The following is an 18,336-nucleotide window of genomic DNA, read 5'->3' as shown; positions in this document are numbered from 1 at the left end:
TGCCTTATTGCGGACGGATTGGCCATGTATGAACGGGAACTGGCCGAGGTACGATCGACCTTCATTTTTGGAAGGCAGTCTTGACAATGACACCAAAGTCCCTGAGGGATTTCCCAAGTGTGGCCGGTCTCCAGCCTAGCGTTGTATGTGTTTTAGAGGCATTTTGCAAGTGAGGTTATGAGCCCGATGGGGCTCTGAATGACATGGCCTGCAAGTTGATTTGCGTTGTTCGGAACTCATTGCGTTCGCATTACGCGAATTGTTGCAGATTCACAAGTCTACGCGGCATCACACATCGAAGCCGCCCAAGGGGCCACACGGCGGTGCTCAAGGGGCCCGCCAAGCGCCTCCAATCCAGGGCATGCACTTTTACGGCTCCTCATTGCCGAAGAGCTCCGGCAGCTATGGACTTGGTGGCCACAGCTTCAGCCGCGGAGTGCACAAGCGTATGGGGGATTCCTTGTCCGGCACTTCACCGCCCAACGGCGGTGCTGTTGGCTGGCTCATGGGCGCAACACCTCCCGAGGGTAACGGCCTGTACGGTACTAGCCCGAGCGGTTCGATGGCTTCCAGCTTCGGAGGCTCGTACAAGCGTCATGGCGCCACGCTTGGCTCGTCGCCTACCGGTCGGGGCAGCAGTGTGCCGATTCCCAAGTTCCAGCATCCCTCGTACGCTCTTTTGGAGGAGAACGGATTCAAGCAGATCTTGTATAGGAAGTGGTTTAAGCGCTGCATTGAAGAACGTTCCGTGAAAGGTGGGAAGACTGCTCTGCTGTAAAGCTGCCCTCTATGCGGCGCCTTTTCCCTCGTCTTTCACCCGACCGATTTGCGCCTGTCAGTGGTGCAAGATAAGCCATGCGGAGGACCGGGCATAGCTCCCACCTTCCTGGGCCTGTACCACATTGGAAGCCCGGTGTGACTTAGATGCTATGAACTACCTGCTGAATCTTTGTGATGCCTGCTTTTATGCAACCTTCAGTGGCCGGGCTGCATGCATCGTGTTTGGTCAAGGTGTGGTTGGTCCCGTTGCGTTACAGGCGTTGGCCAGAGCGAGGAGATGAATACGCTGTTCCGCTTTTGGTGCTACTTCCTGCGCGATAACTTCAACGAGAAGATGTACATCGACTTCCGCAAGTATGCGGAGGAAGATGCTGCTGCAAATTACCATTATGGAATGGAGTGTCTCTTCCGCTTTTATAGCTATGGCTTGGAGAAGACTTTCCGCGCGGACCTTTACAAGGATTTTGAGGAAATGACGATCAAGGACTTCGACGCGTACGATAGCTTGTACGGTCTGGAGAAGTTCTGGGCGTTCCACTACTACGCGGGTGTCCCCAAGGACAGTAACCTGGAAATCCATCAGAGGGTAAGTTGGAAAGTGATGTACTGTTACTGCTGCCATCTTGTGTACCTTGCCATAAGGAGCTTTAGGGTAATTTTATGTTTGTTACATGTACCCAAGCAACATGCGTGTGTACGGGGAACGTGGGGATTCATTCCATTAGACGGTAGACGCTTCTGTGGCTGGCCGTCGGCTGTGGCCTTGCAGCTGAAGACCCTGCTGGAGACCGAGTACAAATCGTCTGAGGACTTTAAGCGGGAGAACGCGCGCCGCCAAGCGGTAAGAAAGCGGCCTGACGTGGAAACAGGTTTTCCTGGTTTTTTTTTGACCTTCTACTAAGCGATAAGTTATGTGCTGCTTAGGTTTTTTTTTTCTGCTTATTGTGCCTATCGTTCATTCCGTCCTATGCCCAGTGCTGTCAGCGCAAGTGGTGTTTTTCCAGCTTTGGGGAATTGTATCACTATACGTCAATTAACTTCAGCGTCTCAGTGTTACGCTTTTTCCGCATATAAGCTGTCTTACCTTCGTGTACACGGCTGCAGGAGAAGGCAGAAAAGAAAGCTGCCAAGGGGGAGGACAAGGCGTTGATTGAGAAGAACGTTGTGGAAGGGGCCAAGGCTGCACCGGCATAGGGAGCCGCTGAGACTGCGGCGGCAGAGGCAGCGGGATCCCCTGCCCAGCTGATTGCTGCGTAATAGGCGGGCAGGGCCTCTTCCATGAATCGTTGTCCTTGGCGCACCTTGCGCCCATCGTTGGAGCAATCGCTTCTAGGCAGCTACCAGTCAAATATGCAGATGGATATGGGTTTCTACTACCCCCGAGGTTCGGGGCCTGACAGGCATGTCATGACAAGTTATTGTGTCATAAGTCTCCTGTCTATGGCAACCTGTCTAGCATCGTTGAGTGAGAAGGTGTAGCATTGATGGCACGACTGCGGAGTTATTCTTCATCCAGTACCGGCGGTCGCACCTTGTCTGCTGAGTGAGAACTATGCTTGATACAGCCAAAATTGATGTGTGAACATTTCGCGCGTGGCAGGTCTGTCTCTTTTAAGTCCACCTGCATTCGCAGCAGTTGTGTTCAGGTGTCGTCTTTCCTAGTATGTCAACATCGGATATTAGGTATTTAAAGCGTGCAGGAGCCCATGGTCAGACCGCGCAGGTATGGACGGCCAACTGCGGTTTTCGATAAATTTGGGGAATGCAGGTTGCAGGCGCGCGGGAAGACGCCTGTTCGTTTGCTTGGGGTTTTGCAGTGTCCACGTGTGCGGTGGATGTATTACAGAAGGTGGAATCTCACTGATATGAACAGGGATTAAACTCCATGGTGCATTTTTCTGTTTGCTCGTCCAGGCTGCGTTGTTTGGGTTGGTTGTATACCGCTGTCGGTGGTTAGCGGCGTCTCGGATGGGCTTGTACACTTAATGTGAATCTGCCTGCTAGCCTCGATTGCTCTTTGCTTGTGTGCATCATGGTACAAAACTTGACGATGGTGTATTAAAACCTAACAGATCAGATGTACGCGCTATTTCTCCTGAGGCATTTTAAATTCATGCATGTCCGAGAGCATCCGTCTTATGGAAATTTCAGCATTAAACTTGTGACGCCAGCTGATGTTTCGGCTTGTGCCACGGTGTGTGACGTTTGTGTTTGTGTGTACAGGGTACAAGCTGGGACAAACAAAATACATAGCGGTTTCAAGCTGCATCTCAGCATGCCGCAGCGTCATGCATGAACCTCCCGCGGCCAGTTACCGTGTCGCGATCTCTTCTACCAGCTCCCATCGCCGACGTTCATCATTACCACATGCAAGTGCCGTATCCAGTAACAAATCACACGCGTGTTGGCATAATGGTCCGTGATTGTGGCATAAATAAATAATTGGAAGACGCACGTGGCGCATCGTGAACACCATCGGAGGTTTCCTTATATACAAGATCAAACACCTATTCAATGCGGGAATTGACGGTAGCAGCAGCACACGACAACGGTGAGCAGCACACGGGTTCGGGAAAGAAGGCAGTTAGTGCGGATGTCACAACGGTCGGGAGAGTAACGACAGATGTCTGGCAATTTTAGGGAAAGCCGAGGTCGCACAAATGGAGCCTTTAGTCATCTTGAGAGGTGTAACGAATCCTTACGAGCGGGGCACCTAGACAAGGATGGAAAACTTCTCAGGACAAGGACCGGACATCGATGGAACACTTCAGGAAATGAGGGGGCAAGAGAGAAACTTAGCTAATTAGCACGTCGCTTTTCGTACTACTTTGTCCTACTTCACCCTAGGTGACCAGCGATGGATCCGCCATGGATCCTGCAGAGTCCACTTGATGCCGGTGATTGGAAGGAGGTGCTGCCACGAAATACAAGGAAAGGGTAGGGACTGCCTGGTTAGTGGCCACGGGTAAGCTAAACCCCCTTATCCCACATATTCACATAGCTAACTGGGGCAGCAACCATGAAAATCTCATTACAGGCCACGCTACTCTGCTCAGTTATTTTTTACCGTCAATTTTGCAGCTGGTCGCTGTGTACACGTTTTCCCACAGAGCAGTATGCCAACCAAACACAAGCCCTTGACAAATTACAGGGGGAAACCATGCCCGCCGGAAACGTGCAGCCATTAAACTCGTCCACCGACACATCACATAGAACGGTGAGACCCGTTCAAGCTCATGTCAACTGCTGATGCCGAACGTGTCCAGGTCGGCAAACGATTGGCATATGTACCCTGCACGTCCAATGTATGCCCTCAATTGCCATTTGTCATTTTGTTTCTTAGGTATACACTTGTACAGCGTGGAAACGGCCCTCGGAGTGTTGCATTACAAACTTTACCGGACAGCGGTGTTCGTGCCGTTCCCACATCCCGATTTGACCTAGAAAGCTCATTCCCGGCACCAAGCCTCCCATCGGATAGAACTCCGTGTCCCGGATGCCAGAGCCGTGGCGGTTTTCCGGCGTCTGAACTCTGTGCAGCTTCAGCACCAACTGGCGTAACGAGAAAACATGCAACTGCAAGCCTGATTCAGGAGGCCCACACGGCGAAGTTTTCTTCTTCTACATCTCTGGATGCCGGTTGCCTCAGAATCAGTAGCCTAAAACCACAGGTCATACATATCCTATGCAGCTCCATAAATCTTCCGCATCAAGTTACAGACTATCGGTGCCAACTGCCCCGTTTCTTCCCTATGTGCCTTCCTTACGTCCAGATGCTAACCCCCATCCCTTAGCGTACAAACATTGGCACTGTAATCAGCTTAACGTGAATCAGCGACATGCATCGCACACTAACACACATGGAAAACCAAAGGTGTCTCATTCATAACACCCAATCTATCCGACAACCAACAGAGGACGCCAAACAATCCTCTGGTGTCATGGAAAACAACTGCAGTTGCAGGATCACCAAACAATTCACTACACACTTAGCTATACCTCCCAGACGTCACTTGTTAATGGCAGTAAGCGTTACCCGCGCTAGCTGCATGCGCCAGCGTTCTCAGGAGACGAAGCGACGACTCTCCAATGAGAAGCGCTATCACCAAAGCAGCCAATAGCCCAAGAAGGGAAATTGGATCCGATGCATTAGTGACTGCCAGAGCCGCTACAAGAGCAGCTAACGGCTCAGCTCAGTCACAACTAGCTACTCTAGCATACCAGACCGAAGAGAACAGCAGGCCCATCACTTCTTTTACCAACTCAGAAGACAATCAGAACAGTACGGAAGATGGCTCCGAATCATTACTAGAACCAACTACCACATATGCATCAGGCAGCAGACTGACCGGACAACATTAACATGGACCAGTCAACGCCTGACGCCAAGCAACTCGAGGCGTCGCGACGATGCGTTCATGTGCAACATGTATGGCCCAGGCGGTAACCTTCGCAATTCGTCCAGGAGCTTATGCACCAGGTGCCAGCAGCTTTGAACCTACGGGCAGTTCACGGAAGAAGTTAGAAGTATAGTTATCCAGCTTTCCAGAGGTCATAAATGCAAGTCCATAGAAATATTTATGGTCTACACAGAGTCCCTAAATGCAGGAGTATAACAGCGGACCCTATGGCGTCTTCTACGCAGTCCTGACATGCAGACCCACAACACTTGCTCAACTGCGTACTCGGTAAAACCATAGCATGACAGAAACACTGACCTGCTCTTCAGCTCTCTGCTCGGCCGCAAGTTGCCGGATTGCCCCGCTGTCCAGGTACTGCTGAGCCAGAAGCGTGCCGTCTACCGCATCCACTACAACAGCCTGCGGTGAGCATGAACGGTGCGAGCGCCTTGTTCAGCTTGACCCCATCCTGCCCTTGCAACACAGTCCTGCATGATCGACTGTCTGCTGCCCAACGACCTTCTATCTGAGCTTATGAAATGATGCCAAAAGCGCTCAGCAACAGCATGGTCTGTGCGACAAAGACCAAGGCATGTGTCTTACAAAGCTTTCGACTTACCAGGGTTGAAGCAGGGCCACGGAGCAGTTCTGCGCGGCAAGCCAGCTCAATGTATCGTTCCGCTAGTATGTCAATGACTGCCTGTGATGCCTGCTGCCGAGCGGCTCTACCCGAGTGGCCCCCAGTGCTTGCGAGGGCAACCAGTTGCGCGGGAATAAGCGATCCGCTGCCGCTCACAAGGCCCAGACAGCTATGGCTGAGCACTAGCAGCGATAGCTCGCCGAGCTGCCACTCATCCTGCTGGCAGCAAGGGCAATCTTCCGACTCCGACGCCTTGTCCTGAGCACCTTCACTCCCACCCAAGGAAACGTTATCGGTTGCGGCATGACCAGGGCCATCACGCTGACGCGCCGCAAGCGCGCATGCGCACATGCGTGACCAGCTGTCAAGCATCAACCTAGGAGCATCATGAAGGGGCTCTGTGAAGTAGAGGGCTGGTAGCTGATCAGTATCTCCCGGCAGGCCATCTGGCGAGTTGCAGACCTGACCGTCATCCCTATAGTGAAGTTGCCGTGGCCTAACCAGGAGGGGAAGCCGCCAACCGCCCCCGTTGTTACGTCCACAGGCAAGGGACGCCAGGCAGACCAAGCCTTCGGTCGATATGAAAACATCTGGATCATCCTGGCTGGCTTCCGACTCCACCTTTTCGTGACCCCCCTGTCCTTTGGCACAGCCACAGCAGCCATCAGTGCCGTCCAGACGCCCACAAGTTCCTTTGCTCTTAGCTACCGTTGCAGCGTCCAAGGGGCTAACTAACCCTCCCTCATCGAGTCCCGCCCTGCCTGCTGGGCACATGGTAAATGGAACGTTGAGGTGAACTAAGTCCCAGAGCTCGGTCCTTGCCTGGCATGTATCGGGTCGCAGAGGGGCTGAAAGCACCTCCAACGGCAAAACCGCGCCTGCTCCGTGTGTCCCTTTTCGCTCTTGCCGCGTCATCTGCGAGAGCCGCACGTCAGCGCTCCGCCGTGGCAGCGGCGTCAGGACATGCTTCATCTGCGGCGGACGCCCATCGGCACGTCCCAGTATAGATGAATTGCTCCCACCGCCACCGCAGCTGCTACGGCGGTGTACATCGCGCTCTGCTGCATTACCCGCCAACTGCTGCGCTAGAGATGCCACCGGCCAGCGCTTCAGCACGGTGTTCACTGCCGGAAGCGCTGCAAACTGTTTCTGCCATTGAGCGGCCGTCGCGGCTGCAGTCGCCTCAACTACCTCCTGCATCCGGGGGTTAACAGAGAATATAAGGTTTAAAATTCTCTCATCCCCATACGCCTGGGCTGCCAATTGCTGGGCCTCCTGTTGACATGAAAGTGGCGACAGCGGCTTCAGCAATGGTAGACAAGGGGGTTGCACCGAAGCGTCAGCTAAGCGCACAGCTCCTGGCGCCTCCCCGGCTGCTCCTTCACGCAGAGTGACTAGCCGTTGGAGAGAAGACGGGCCTGGAAGGACGCACAAGCACGGCGATGAGCGGTGTGGCCACGCATCACCCCTGGATGCGTCAGCACTCAGCGGCTGAGCGCTAGTGACAATGCTAACATCCGGCTTTGCTCCGGTTGCCTTCCTAAGCAAATCCGCCTGACTCTGATGTTCCTGACCCTGCAAACTTGAGATCAGACCGGGAGCGCGCTGATGCCGTGGAGCCGCCGCCAAAGTGCCACCGCGGGTAAGCATGTCATTGCCACGAGGTGCCACTGACGAGGTCTCATGAGCCCCTAAAGGGCCTGGGCCCGGAGCTTGCCCACAGCGAATCAGATTAGCATCTGTTCCCCAACACAACTCAGCGCTCTTCTGGACCGCTCGCTCCTCGGCCGTACTTGTGAAGACGACCATGGCGGCCCGCTGTTGCCGCTGCCCACTGCAACCAGCCTGAAAGCGTAATCTTCTCCCCTGTCCCCGCTCTGTATCAGCAATTGAAGGATTTCTGAAAGGAAGATCGAGTGCTGCACGGGATGCAATGGCAGAATCGGTTTGGTTGGCCAGCTGCGAGGATGTGGCAGTACACCACTGTGGCATCACCGGTCCTTCCCCAGCTCCATCGCACCCGTGCTGCTGGACCGTCGGGTCAGCAGGACCTGATGGTACATCACAATAATCCGACGCACGGGGCGACTGGAGACTGCTCGACCTCGTACAGGTATGACGAAGGGATTCTAGCTCTTCAAAAGACGCGTAGCTGGCGGTCCGTTTGCGAGCGGCAGCTGCAAGAGACACACTAGGTCTAGCACCGGTCGCATACTGTTGAGCCTGGCAGCGGTGATCACCCTCGCCTGGCGAGCGCAGCGCACTGGAGAGCTGTCCGTGAAAGCCATTGTCCAAATCTGTGCCATCCCAATCCTGCATAAACCTACTCAGGCTGGACACAGCAGACGACACCTGAAGGGCGTGGATGACGCAAGGGAACATCGCTGTGTAACTAGCAAAAGTAAAGCCGGCTGGTGGAGAGGCGGCCAGGACGAAGAAACCACCACTTGCTATCAGTACAGAAACACCAAGGGCACAAGCATCGGCCGTACATTCGCCCACATGTACACGCAGACTCGAAGGCCACAACTCTAGGTCTTACCTTCCTCCGAAGATAAGCGGTGTAGTGCATGGCTCTCACGTTGCCGGAAGGGCTGTGGTGTGCTAGCTGCTGGAAACTTTCTACAGCCCTGCATATGCGGGCGACGTGGTGGGGGGTTGGCACCAATTTGTACGAATCCCTGCGGCCAGACCTTTCATCGCTTTACTTACGTCATGTCATACGGGCCATGCATCGGTGCCATGGATAAGCAGCGAAGCGACGCCAGTGTGACGCTCGTTGACGTCCTCGCCGCCTGTGGCAGTTCTGCCGCTGCAATGCCTGGCCTGTTGGGACAGGGGTGGCACAAGGAAGTGTTCGGCGCGCTTCGGGCGGTGCTGGTGTAGCCAAAATATACTAATACCGCCTATCCAGCGGGTTTCAAAACAACGGTGCGCAGCGGCGTCGCAACAAACTGGACATGAGAAATGAAAAAGAGCACACGCGCATACGTACGCAAACGGTCGTTGCATGCCGCACGAAGATCTCCTTGTCCAGTACCCTGGTGCAATACAGGTCGGCGGGCAGGGACATGCCAAGCCAACGCTGTACAGGGAGTCCTGGAGAGGTAGTCGTAGGTGTGAAGACGGGCAAACAAACGTCAGGTTTGGCTCTGAAAGGGAGGCGGCTCACATGGCCCCCTGACTTACGCAAATCGTGCAGTCCCAGCCAGACGGTTATCCGCCTTTCTTTCCTCGTCCACCATTGTGGCGAGAAAGAGAGTATCGGCACCAGCTGAGCCTGCTGTCTTACTTTACGCACTTTAACCAGACCTTATGCGAGTCTTAAATATCAATCCGTCTACTTGATATCATGGCTAGCTGCTGAGATGTAAAGTTGTGTTCACAGTTGATGGACCGATATTCGCACGCTAGATTGGTGAACCCTTTGTCTCTACGGATGTCCGGATGGAGAGATGAGGAGAGTTTCTAGAAGATAAAATCAACTGCCTTGGACTTGCAGTTCGTATGGAGCATGCAGTGTGGTAATGGTGGATGGTGCTGTATGGTGTTGACAATCCAAACGTGTGCAAATGGCCCAGAAGCCTCCCACTCTGTAACACCCCATCAACAACAACTTCTTTGTAATGACTAGACTTGATTTATCCCTTTCTGCTACCGGTAGTACGATTTCACCATGTGTCACAGTGTCAAACATCCAAGCTTTGAATTGTAAAATAATTTCAGCCCCATGAACAGCTACACTGAATGGCGGATAGGTCTTCTGTTGACCTTTGCTTTGGGTTGCGCGTCCCGGGTGTGTCGGAGTTACAAAGTTCCATGGGTTTGAGCATTTCTTTTACTCCATCAGCACTGCATCCTTTGCCGGGTATTGGCCTCACAGGATGTGTTCTCAGAGGAGCTTCTCGCAGCATGGGTCAGTCCCAAACACCTCCTTGTAAGCGCTTGGCGACGATGACGTGCAAGGCGGTTTTGAGAGCTCCTATACCGTCATGACTTTGTTCGCACTTCTACTGAGCTATGCTAAAGCCTCATAAGCTGCCTATTGTCGGTTAGGCCGTACTGTCCACCTCATGCCCGACCTTGAAGGTACATCTCCACTTTGACCAAGTGACCTCCGCGTCGCGTCTCCATACAAGCTTCCCCCATGCCATCCGGCATCTGGTGGCCACGATACCTCTGCATGACGTGGAGCTCTCCCTGACGGCAGGCAGATGGGTACGCGCGACGGTAGTTTGAATTGATAGCTAAGCAACATACCAGCGAATCGGCATCGCCAGCCGTGGTTGGTGACCCCGTTTGGCGGCGTTCTCCCCGCACATCCTTTCTCCTCACATCTTTTTATCTTGTCGTTCCCATGCAGCGCTACAAAGAATGGGGCTGGCCGCTTGTGCCAGTGAAGGCCGTCGGAGCGGTGAGTCATGCCATGCCTTTTCGGACAACAAAGGTGTTTTGCTTGCGGGAACCTGTCCCACATCATCTTTCAGGCCTCTGCGACCTAAGCACAATTTGAAGGGGCAGATCCTCCTGACCAGCAACTCTGGCCTGCTGCATACCAGGTCATGCAACCCAGCATGGGCGTCACATTGGGGGCTTTCCTCTGGACCGTCCCCGTGCCATGTACACCCTGACTGCTTTGCCAGGAAACCCTGAACTGCTATTCCGCCCTGCCCTGCCCTGTTCCCCTCTGTTGTCCATTTTATAGGTTTTGGATGCAACCTTCCACTCCGGGCTGGAGGCACCAATCCTGGACGCCCATTGGGCTGCTCTCGTGAACGCGCTGTCGGGGCTTTCCTGCGCCTCCCTCAGCCTGCTGCAAGCCCCTGGTAGCGTCAGTGGCGGTGGCGTCCGGGTGCAAGAGCTCCTGAGGTTGATAACCTCCGGGGGTAATAACTGGGCTGAGGGTCCCATCGGGATAACCGGGTGAGGGAAGGAGGTGTGGCGGGCTGAGGGATGGCTGATGTCGCACTTTCGCGCGGTGGCCCCAAAGCCCCCAATTCCCAAGTCGCCACACCTTTTGGGGAAGTCATCCTTCTCCTATGGCTGCTGCTGTTGTTCTCGTCTCCTTTTGATAAGTCGCACTGCATTTCGGTCGGCCGCGGTTGCAGGCAGCGCCTGCATGCCATGCTGCCCCACGAGCCGTTTTGTACTGAGAACCTGACACCATGGCTAAGGCTGCTGCCGTGCCGTGATCAGGGTGGCTTGGCCTCCCTGCTGCGCCATCGCCATACAGTCTTCGGAGCAGGTCAGTGTCTTAAGTGGTACGTCGCTCAATTGTGCGAGTTTCTGTGTGACATTGCATTGTGAGTGTTGACTCCTTCGTTGCTTTGGACCAAAAGTGTCGTCACCTGGGCTCGAAGGCCTACAGCCGCGATATCTCTATCTGCCGGTTCCACCCATGTTTAACGTTGGATGGTAAGACCTGGCGCAGGGTTGCCTCTCAGGCGCACATATTGACAGATTCAGTAACCGATTGGCGGAACCCGCGTTCTGAATGCACATGGAGCTGCGACCTTGCATGCCCGAACCGGCCCACGCCCCGCGCACCGCCTGCAGAGTACGTGTCCCTTAGTCTCAAGCTGGAACGTATAGCCGGGGCCGATCAGGGCCAACAGGTGGTCCGCCTGGTGCAGACCTTCACGCTGGTGCTGCGTACGGCAGCATCCCCGCAGCCGCACCTGGACGCGCCGCCACCGGATATGAATCTGGATCTGGAGTCAATCCTCGGGGCCCGCGTCGACCATTTCTGTCCCGCGGCAATCCGCAGCGAGGTTTTCCTTGCTGAGCCCCAAGGGCCTGCCTCCGCCACAACATGGGCCGCTCCTGGTGGAACCGCATCTTGCCAACCAGAAGGTGATCAAGGCCGTAGCTCTTCTTGCTCTGGGGCGGCCGGTGCCGCAGCCACCGGCGTTCCTGACGATCGCAGTGCTGCCAGCGCAATTTATTGCAACGCTCTCCTCCTCCTGCCCGTCAACATGCCAGCTGATGAAGCTCGGTCGGGGGCTGCAGCGCGTGTGGCCTCCGTGTTGCCGCCCTTGCGCCGCTATGATACGCTGGAGCTGTTGGAAATCCGAGGGTGGGCTCTGGGCCTACGCTTGCCGAGCCCACACCCGCAGCTCAGCGCCCAGCGCCGCGAGGCTGCTGGGAAGGAGACGCAGGTGGATGGCGACGGCTGGGCGGGTCGGGACCTGCAGGTGGTCACAGGGCCTGGCGCGGACCTGCTGGTGGAGCGTTACGTGACGGGTGCGGGCCTGCTAAAGGGTGGCATGGTCCTGCGGATGGAGCGCTCCGCGGAGCTGCGAGCGCGACTGGCAGACACCCGTAGCTCCGGGTGTGATAGCAGTGGCGGGGGAGATGGTGGCACGTGCGCGTCGTCTGTTGTGTGTGTGAACCAGGTGTTTCCCTGGTATGTGCGACCATGGATGCACACGCTTTTGGTGCTGTATGATGGCCAGGTGAGCTGGTGGGCAAGGCGATGGGAGATGAGGCCCGGGTTTGTGGGAATGCGTTGGAGGTACGTCTGGGACGCGGCTAGATCTACCCGCATGTCCACTGCAACGGGTCGAGAGGGATTTTGATTCGATAGGAATGAGAGCATGAGGGACGCAGGGCACGCAGGATGTTCACCTGGGAACAGCGGCCGGCGGCACATGCTGCGAGCAAAGTGCCCTCGAGACAGGCGTCACCTTGTCCACCTTAACCACTACCCCTGTCTCCCCCTGATTACCCATGCTGTATACACCCCCTGTATGTATAGAACCCCCTGCCCAGTAAGCCTCCCGGCCCCATGCTGGTGCAGCCTACTCGGTCAAAGCCCAGGGGTCGTTTTAAAATTCTTGCGGCTTTTGGCTTCCTGTCTTTCCTGCACGCACCGCTTACGACAGCACTCCCGCTGCCTCCCTGGGCCGTTGGCCCCAAACCTAAGTGCAGAAGGTATCGCTGCGGTCACACCTCGTGGCGCAGCAGGTACGGCCGGCGGTACAGCGGTCCTCACCCGGGGTGCTGGACCTGTGCCTGCGTGTGCCGCCAACGGTCGCGGAGGTTCAGCTGCGGATCGCTTTTAGCAAGGCCTTTCTCACCGTTTTTGAATACCCGCCCGATGCGCACCGCGGCTTTGACGTCCCAGCGGCTCTCGTGAGCTACATGGACCCGTTCTATGCGCTCGATGTTCAGTGGCGCGCGCACACGGAGGGCTCGCTTGGAAATGGAGGCGTGGAGGCAGACGCGGATGGGGGGGTGGCTTCACCGCTGCTCCGTGCGCTGTCTAGGGACGCCGTACAGCAGGTTTGAATACGCAGATGAATTGGGATGTGTGTGTGTTGCGTTAGGGTTGCGTTACTCTCCAAAGGTGTCATTGTCATACGAGACGGGGGCCAACCGAAGACAGAAAGCCTACATCTGCTATATGCTGTGCAGTCCAAAAGTACATGCTGCATATATGTGTCGTATTTGCGGAGGGGCGTTGCATGGCCTTTACCTTGGGCTGCTGAAGGGGAGCTGCTTTTGCTATAAATACGCTAAGACTCGCGCGAATTTTGAGTTACTTGTTATAAAAACGTTAATTGCAGCCAGGCAACATGCACAAAACTTCCTCCTTAGGGTCATTACGGAATGGGCAACTCCTGTTGGTCCTAATCGTGATTTCCCGTCTCCCCCTTCCTGTACATGCTGTGTAGGTATTTAGTGGCGGTCTCCTGGTGCCGCTGGCGGCGCCTGACTTTAGCATGCCCTACAATGTCATCTGCCTATCGTCCACCGTGCTGGCCGTCTACTTCGGTGCAATAGTCAATCTGCTCACCAGGCGGGGCTCTACAGACGCGAGCTCCACGCCGGAACGTGCCAGGGCCTCAACACGCGGCAAGGTGCTGCAGGCGGTGCTGATGCTGGTGCTCTTCGTTGCACTGGCATTGTACCTGGATGCGGAACTTCGGGAGCGAGTGAAGGGCTTGCTGACTGGACTGGGATTTCCGACGCATTGAAACACATGACGTTAATCTGTTGCGCGTGCACGGGGTTTCTGGCTCTGTCCGAGCGCACATGCCCACACGGCTGCCAGGTGACTGGCATGGAGCAGGATGGAGATGTGCACAATTTGGCTGAGGTATTGGCCTAATAACTACCTGTAGACTTACGCTTCAACGAAGAAGGCAATCCTAAGCCCTTGCGCGTAATGATCTTCCGGCCGTCTATGTACGTCACATCACGTTTCAGGTTTTATGGTTGCCACGAAGAATAATCGAAGGTAATTACCGAGTAAAAAACGATGCTGAGACTTCTGCCGCCATTCTTCCGAAAGCGAAGCTACAGACTCCCTGAGGATCCCCCTTATGCGAAAGTACCTAGATAACTGCGGGTTTCGGAAGCTGGGATTTTACCAAACGCCGAACGTAAGGCACTGAGGCCAGACAATGCGTCTGTCAGACCTGGGTTCTGCCAGTCATACATTCTCCTTCGAAAGCGATATGGACGGGGCTACGGAAGCTTAACCAACACGAGGCCGTCTTAACCGACACAGGTCGCTGGAATCATAGGTGTGACCCGCAAGCCGGCATCAGCACACAATACGTCTCTCCGATGTGTATTTTAGCCTAGAAAGAAATTGCCTCTGCATCTCATACCAGCCAGGGTTCACGTGCGTTTGGAACACTCTTACTGGCATACATCGACGACGCCCAACCACACAAGGTTATGGGGATCCTGCACCTTAGCCGAGATTTCCAACAAGCCACCTCACGGACGGCTTGCGATGGTCTAGACATCCTTTGAGGGTTATGACGGTCACATCATCCCCGCTGGATAGTGTAAATCCTATTATCATATCAGCCTTCGATTGAGCAGGCTGTTGCATCTCAAATAAGAGGCGACCGCGTGCTCCAACAGCAGTTGAGTTATCTGTACTTGACCAAAAGCGCTGAATAGATCAGCACAAGGACTCAAAATAGATAATTAAATGTTGTTAGCCATCGCTCAGTGCCCTGGGCATGGGGAAATCCTTCACTCGGCCAGCTCCGAAACAAAAGCCGTGGATTTCCTGTTTTTGTTGTATCTCATCATTGAAGTGCTACGCTGTGCAAGTTGCTGTATGTTATCAACTGGGTGTCCTCGGACATTTCACATCGCAGTAATGGCTTCGCGGTCTCCTCGAGACATCTACGAGGACTATCTCGGTCGTCGCAAGGCAATACTGCGAGCGCTTACGCAGGACGCTGAGAAATTTTGGCACCAGTGTGACCCGCAGAAGGAGGCAGGTTCAACTCTCTAGAACCTTGGCGGCATCTGTCAATTTGCATATCGCCAAGTGCTCGCTTCCACTACACCCATCTTAGGATTATAATATTGTAAACGCATGTAATCAAAAACAGGGTCCTTCGCTCTTCGTTGACTTGGCCGGTTGCAGAATTTATGCTTGTATGGTTACAACGACGGGACATGGGCTGTAGACCTCCCTGCAGAGGAGGTACCGCCGGAGGCTCCTGAGCCTGCCTTGGTGAGTAAGACTCGCGTCTCGAATCGCATGCTATTGGCGACGGGTATGCCGCCCGGTGAAGTAATCTCCTTTGCTGTGTGATTGCCTTGCAGGGTATAAACTTTGCTCGCGATGGGATGGAGGTGCGTTGAATGTGGTTTGAATTGCCAGTCGTTCGCTCCACCCGACGTTCGGGATGGCGACATTGCTTGGTGGGCTCGCAGAGAAGCGCTTGGATTAGCCTTGTGGCAGTACATTCAGATAGCTGGCTCTTGGCGCTCGCGTTTTATAAAGGAGCACGGCTGAACCGCGAAGAAAGGTGCGACCCCTCGTGCCCCTGGCTATGCTTGGCAAGCCGTTGACACTAGGTTATGGCCGATTCGTAGGGAAGAGCTCTTTTCGCTCATCAACAAGCTGCCGACCTGCTATGAGGTAAGCTTGTGGGAGCTGGCCCCTATGCCCGGCGTCGCCGTAGTTCGCACGGCGAAGCATCTTTCAAAAATCGTGCAGGGTGCCATGGGCCGACGTGTGTTAGTTTTCCCTGCGGCGCCAGTACCGTACGTTTTCGGTTCGCCAGTCCAACTTCGTTCCTGGTGTGCACAAATGTGCAGGTCGTTTCGGGGCGCGTCAAGCAATCCGTGGGAGGGCCAACAACTAATGTTGGTGGCCTGAAACGGCCTGGGGGCCCCGGTGGGCCATCCCGAACAGCGCCTGCGCGTGCTGCACGAGTAAGTTCGAAATTAAAGCTGCCCCGTTTGCATAACAGACACAGGCTTGACTGACGCTTGCTTTTCGCACGTAATTCTTTCTTCAGCAGGGCGACGATGATGGCGAGGATATCGCTGGGTAAGTCGTCGACGGGCTTGTCTCTTGTGCGCTAAGTTTGATGGCTTCGTGCTCTTGCACATCAATACCGGATTTCAGTTAAATGCGATTGGGCTAGAAATGGTAGACATTGGCCTGTTGAGCACGCTTATGGTCACGAAAGCGTGTAACATTTACGACTTAGGCCCCCTGTCCCGGGTGGCGTGGTTTCGCGGCGTTATGCGGGAGTGGGGATGTTAAGATGCTGGGATTCAAGTCATTACTGTAGTGTAATTTATTGTGGTCGACTCAGGCAGCTAACATGCTGGGCCCTGCTCTTTTTTTAAGCTAATGTTGCATGACGGGCGTCTCTGTCCTATGGCAACAAGTATGCTTTGGGCGGCGTATGATTGCATACAAAGTGAATTTGGGAAAAAAATCATTAACGGTCTTGTTTTACCGTGCTGGCGCACGCAGGGGCAGCGCCGACTGGGAGGATGGCGAGGGCGACCCTTGTCCATCTTGTGGGCGATTGTACCGCACTGAGGAGTTTTGGATAGCATGCGATTTCTGTGATACCTGGTACTGCGGCCGGTGCGCCAAGATGACGGAGAAGAAGGCCTCCCAAATGAAGCAGTGGCGGTGCAACCAGTGCTCGGGGATACAATAGACATTATCTTCTAGGGATGAATCTCTGTGGGGCGTAGGGGGGATCGCTCCTCGTCTGCTCAGTCACGCAACTGTAGTGTGCAGATGCCACCTTTTGGAGTGAAGGGAAGCCTGTTCAGTGATTGTAGCGGCCGGTGCTACGAAGCCCTGATCCTTAGAAAGCGTCTTCTGGTCCAGCTTTTACTGGTTTCCAGGGCTTGCGTTCGTCGTGTGGAGTATAGGCGTTGGGAGCATGTGCATTGCGCATCCCCCTTGGGTATGGGCTTATACAGCTGGCCGGTGTCGTATCGAGGCGACTGCACGGCCGCAGGCGTTGATGCGCGCAGGACGAGCACGGCGTCATGTACATGGTGTATAATACCGACGTTCACTACAAGTGTGTCCCGTACGTGTCACATTTTTGTCTCGTGTGCCGGACAAGAATGACAATCTACGCCGGTTTGCTGGAGGTTTGAAACGTTGGACAGTAACATTGGGACATTTTTTGTTTTCATCCAACTTAGCATTTACATTGGTATGGCGGAACAGTGGCATAGGGTGACAGACAATCGCGGGGATGGCCTTGCGTCAATGATAACGCAGTCACAATCTCGCGAGGTATAGGTGCTCCCGGGTGTGTGAATCGAGGGGTGCACATGGTGGCCCAACATGACTGGGCGGGCAGTGTGAGACCCGGCAGTGTGAGCATTCCTCGCTGTGCTGGGATGCGTGAAGCTCCCGAGGAGTAGTGGGTGCGGTGACGCTACATGCGGTGATGACTGCACTTGGAGGTATTGCGGCAGAGGGACCAGGAAGTCGAGGAAACCGTAGTTGCATGGAGCGATAAGCACTAAGACCTTTGGTGCCTGTATGCGTTACGCCTACGCTTGTCGGGTCCCATTTGGCGTCGGGTGTTTGAGGCCAACCTACTATGTACTTCGGTGAAGCAGCAATATTACTTGCTGTAGGCCTCCCGCTTGGGCCCTCGCAGTTGTCTAATTGCTGCCAACACAGCTCTATTCAAGGAACCTTTCCAATTGGGTACTTAACTGAAAATTCGTGCCGGGAGGGGAGTTTGTCAGGGAGCAGTCTTCAAATGAGAAACACTACAGCGGTTCCGACCGAATCACCTGTAGTTTACTAAGCATGCCCTGCATGGACGACAGAAAGCCTGAAGGCGCACCAGAATCGTGCTCCTGCGGTGCACTTTTGTATGGCACGGCCTTCATAGTGGCCCGGAAGGTCACAAAGGGTGCCTAACCAAGTGCAAGCATGTCTATCAGCCATCCATCGCCAAGGACCCCACCCCGCATTTGGCACAGGTTTCTCAAAGACTCGCCTGTAGGTACGGGGAGTTCATGACTACTTCGACCATACAAAGCCGCTCACATATCCACAGAACCTGAAACAACTCATGAGCCAGGATAAAGTGTTCCGGGGACCCAGCATAGCTCACCACCGGGTTACAACCTACTTGCTTGGATTGCATAAAACCGGCCATATAAATCGGCCGAGCACAACCCGAAGCACCGGATGGCGTTGCCCAAAGAGTCCCCATGTGGCCGAAGGCATGCAGCTGTGTAACCGCCTCTTGTTCC

The 18,336-nt window shown here is 54.7% G+C and overlaps 4 protein-coding genes across 4 annotated transcripts; 3 read left to right on the top strand and 1 right to left on the bottom strand.

Moving 5' to 3' along the window:
- Positions 1 to 622: 622 nt before the first annotated feature.
- On the top strand, positions 623 to 1,327 carry VOLCADRAFT_30435 (uncharacterized protein; the record flags this gene model as incomplete). The annotated part of the gene is made up of 2 exons (XM_002946522.1): positions 623 to 755; positions 1,038 to 1,327. Coding segments are annotated over 2 exons (423 nt in total), but the record flags the coding sequence as incomplete, so codon positions are not given.
- Positions 1,328 to 5,152: 3,825 nt separating this feature from the next.
- VOLCADRAFT_86651 (uncharacterized protein) lies at positions 5,153 to 9,065 on the bottom strand (the record flags this gene model as incomplete). Its single annotated transcript, XM_002946357.1, has 7 exons — positions 5,153 to 5,278; positions 5,499 to 5,600; positions 5,800 to 7,238; positions 7,902 to 8,172; positions 8,363 to 8,450; positions 8,533 to 8,646; positions 9,010 to 9,065. 7 exons carry the CDS (start codon positions 9,063 to 9,065, stop codon positions 5,153 to 5,155), a joined length of 2,196 nt encoding a protein of 731 aa, XP_002946403.1.
- A 485-nt stretch (positions 9,066 to 9,550) lies between these two features.
- Positions 9,551 to 13,972, top strand: VOLCADRAFT_102993 (uncharacterized protein; the record flags this gene model as incomplete). The annotated part of the gene is made up of 11 exons (XM_002946521.1): positions 9,551 to 9,616; positions 9,704 to 9,757; positions 9,910 to 10,038; positions 10,184 to 10,234; positions 10,526 to 10,743; positions 10,929 to 11,065; positions 11,377 to 11,673; positions 11,803 to 12,275; positions 12,578 to 12,590; positions 12,746 to 13,104; positions 13,497 to 13,972. The coding sequence occupies 11 exons, from the start codon at positions 9,551 to 9,553 to the stop codon at positions 13,797 to 13,799; spliced, it is 2,100 nt and encodes a 699-aa protein (XP_002946567.1). The 3' UTR covers positions 13,800 to 13,972.
- A 932-nt stretch (positions 13,973 to 14,904) lies between these two features.
- On the top strand, positions 14,905 to 16,894 carry VOLCADRAFT_102992 (uncharacterized protein). The gene is made up of 8 exons (XM_002946520.1): positions 14,905 to 15,064; positions 15,218 to 15,307; positions 15,400 to 15,429; positions 15,511 to 15,605; positions 15,673 to 15,718; positions 15,898 to 16,014; positions 16,101 to 16,132; positions 16,568 to 16,894. The coding sequence occupies exons 1-8, from the start codon at positions 14,945 to 14,947 to the stop codon at positions 16,758 to 16,760; spliced, it is 723 nt and encodes a 240-aa protein (XP_002946566.1). The 5' UTR covers positions 14,905 to 14,944; the 3' UTR covers positions 16,761 to 16,894.
- The last annotated feature ends 1,442 nt before the right edge of the window (positions 16,895 to 18,336 follow it).

This window comes from Volvox carteri (assembly GCF_000143455.1).
Source record: "Volvox carteri f. nagariensis unplaced genomic scaffold VOLCAscaffold_3, whole genome shotgun sequence".
Lineage (NCBI taxonomy): Eukaryota > Viridiplantae > Chlorophyta > Chlorophyceae > Chlamydomonadales > Volvocaceae > Volvox > Volvox carteri.
Note: the sequence above shows the minus strand (reverse complement) of the source record. Positions and strands in the feature narration are given on the sequence as shown.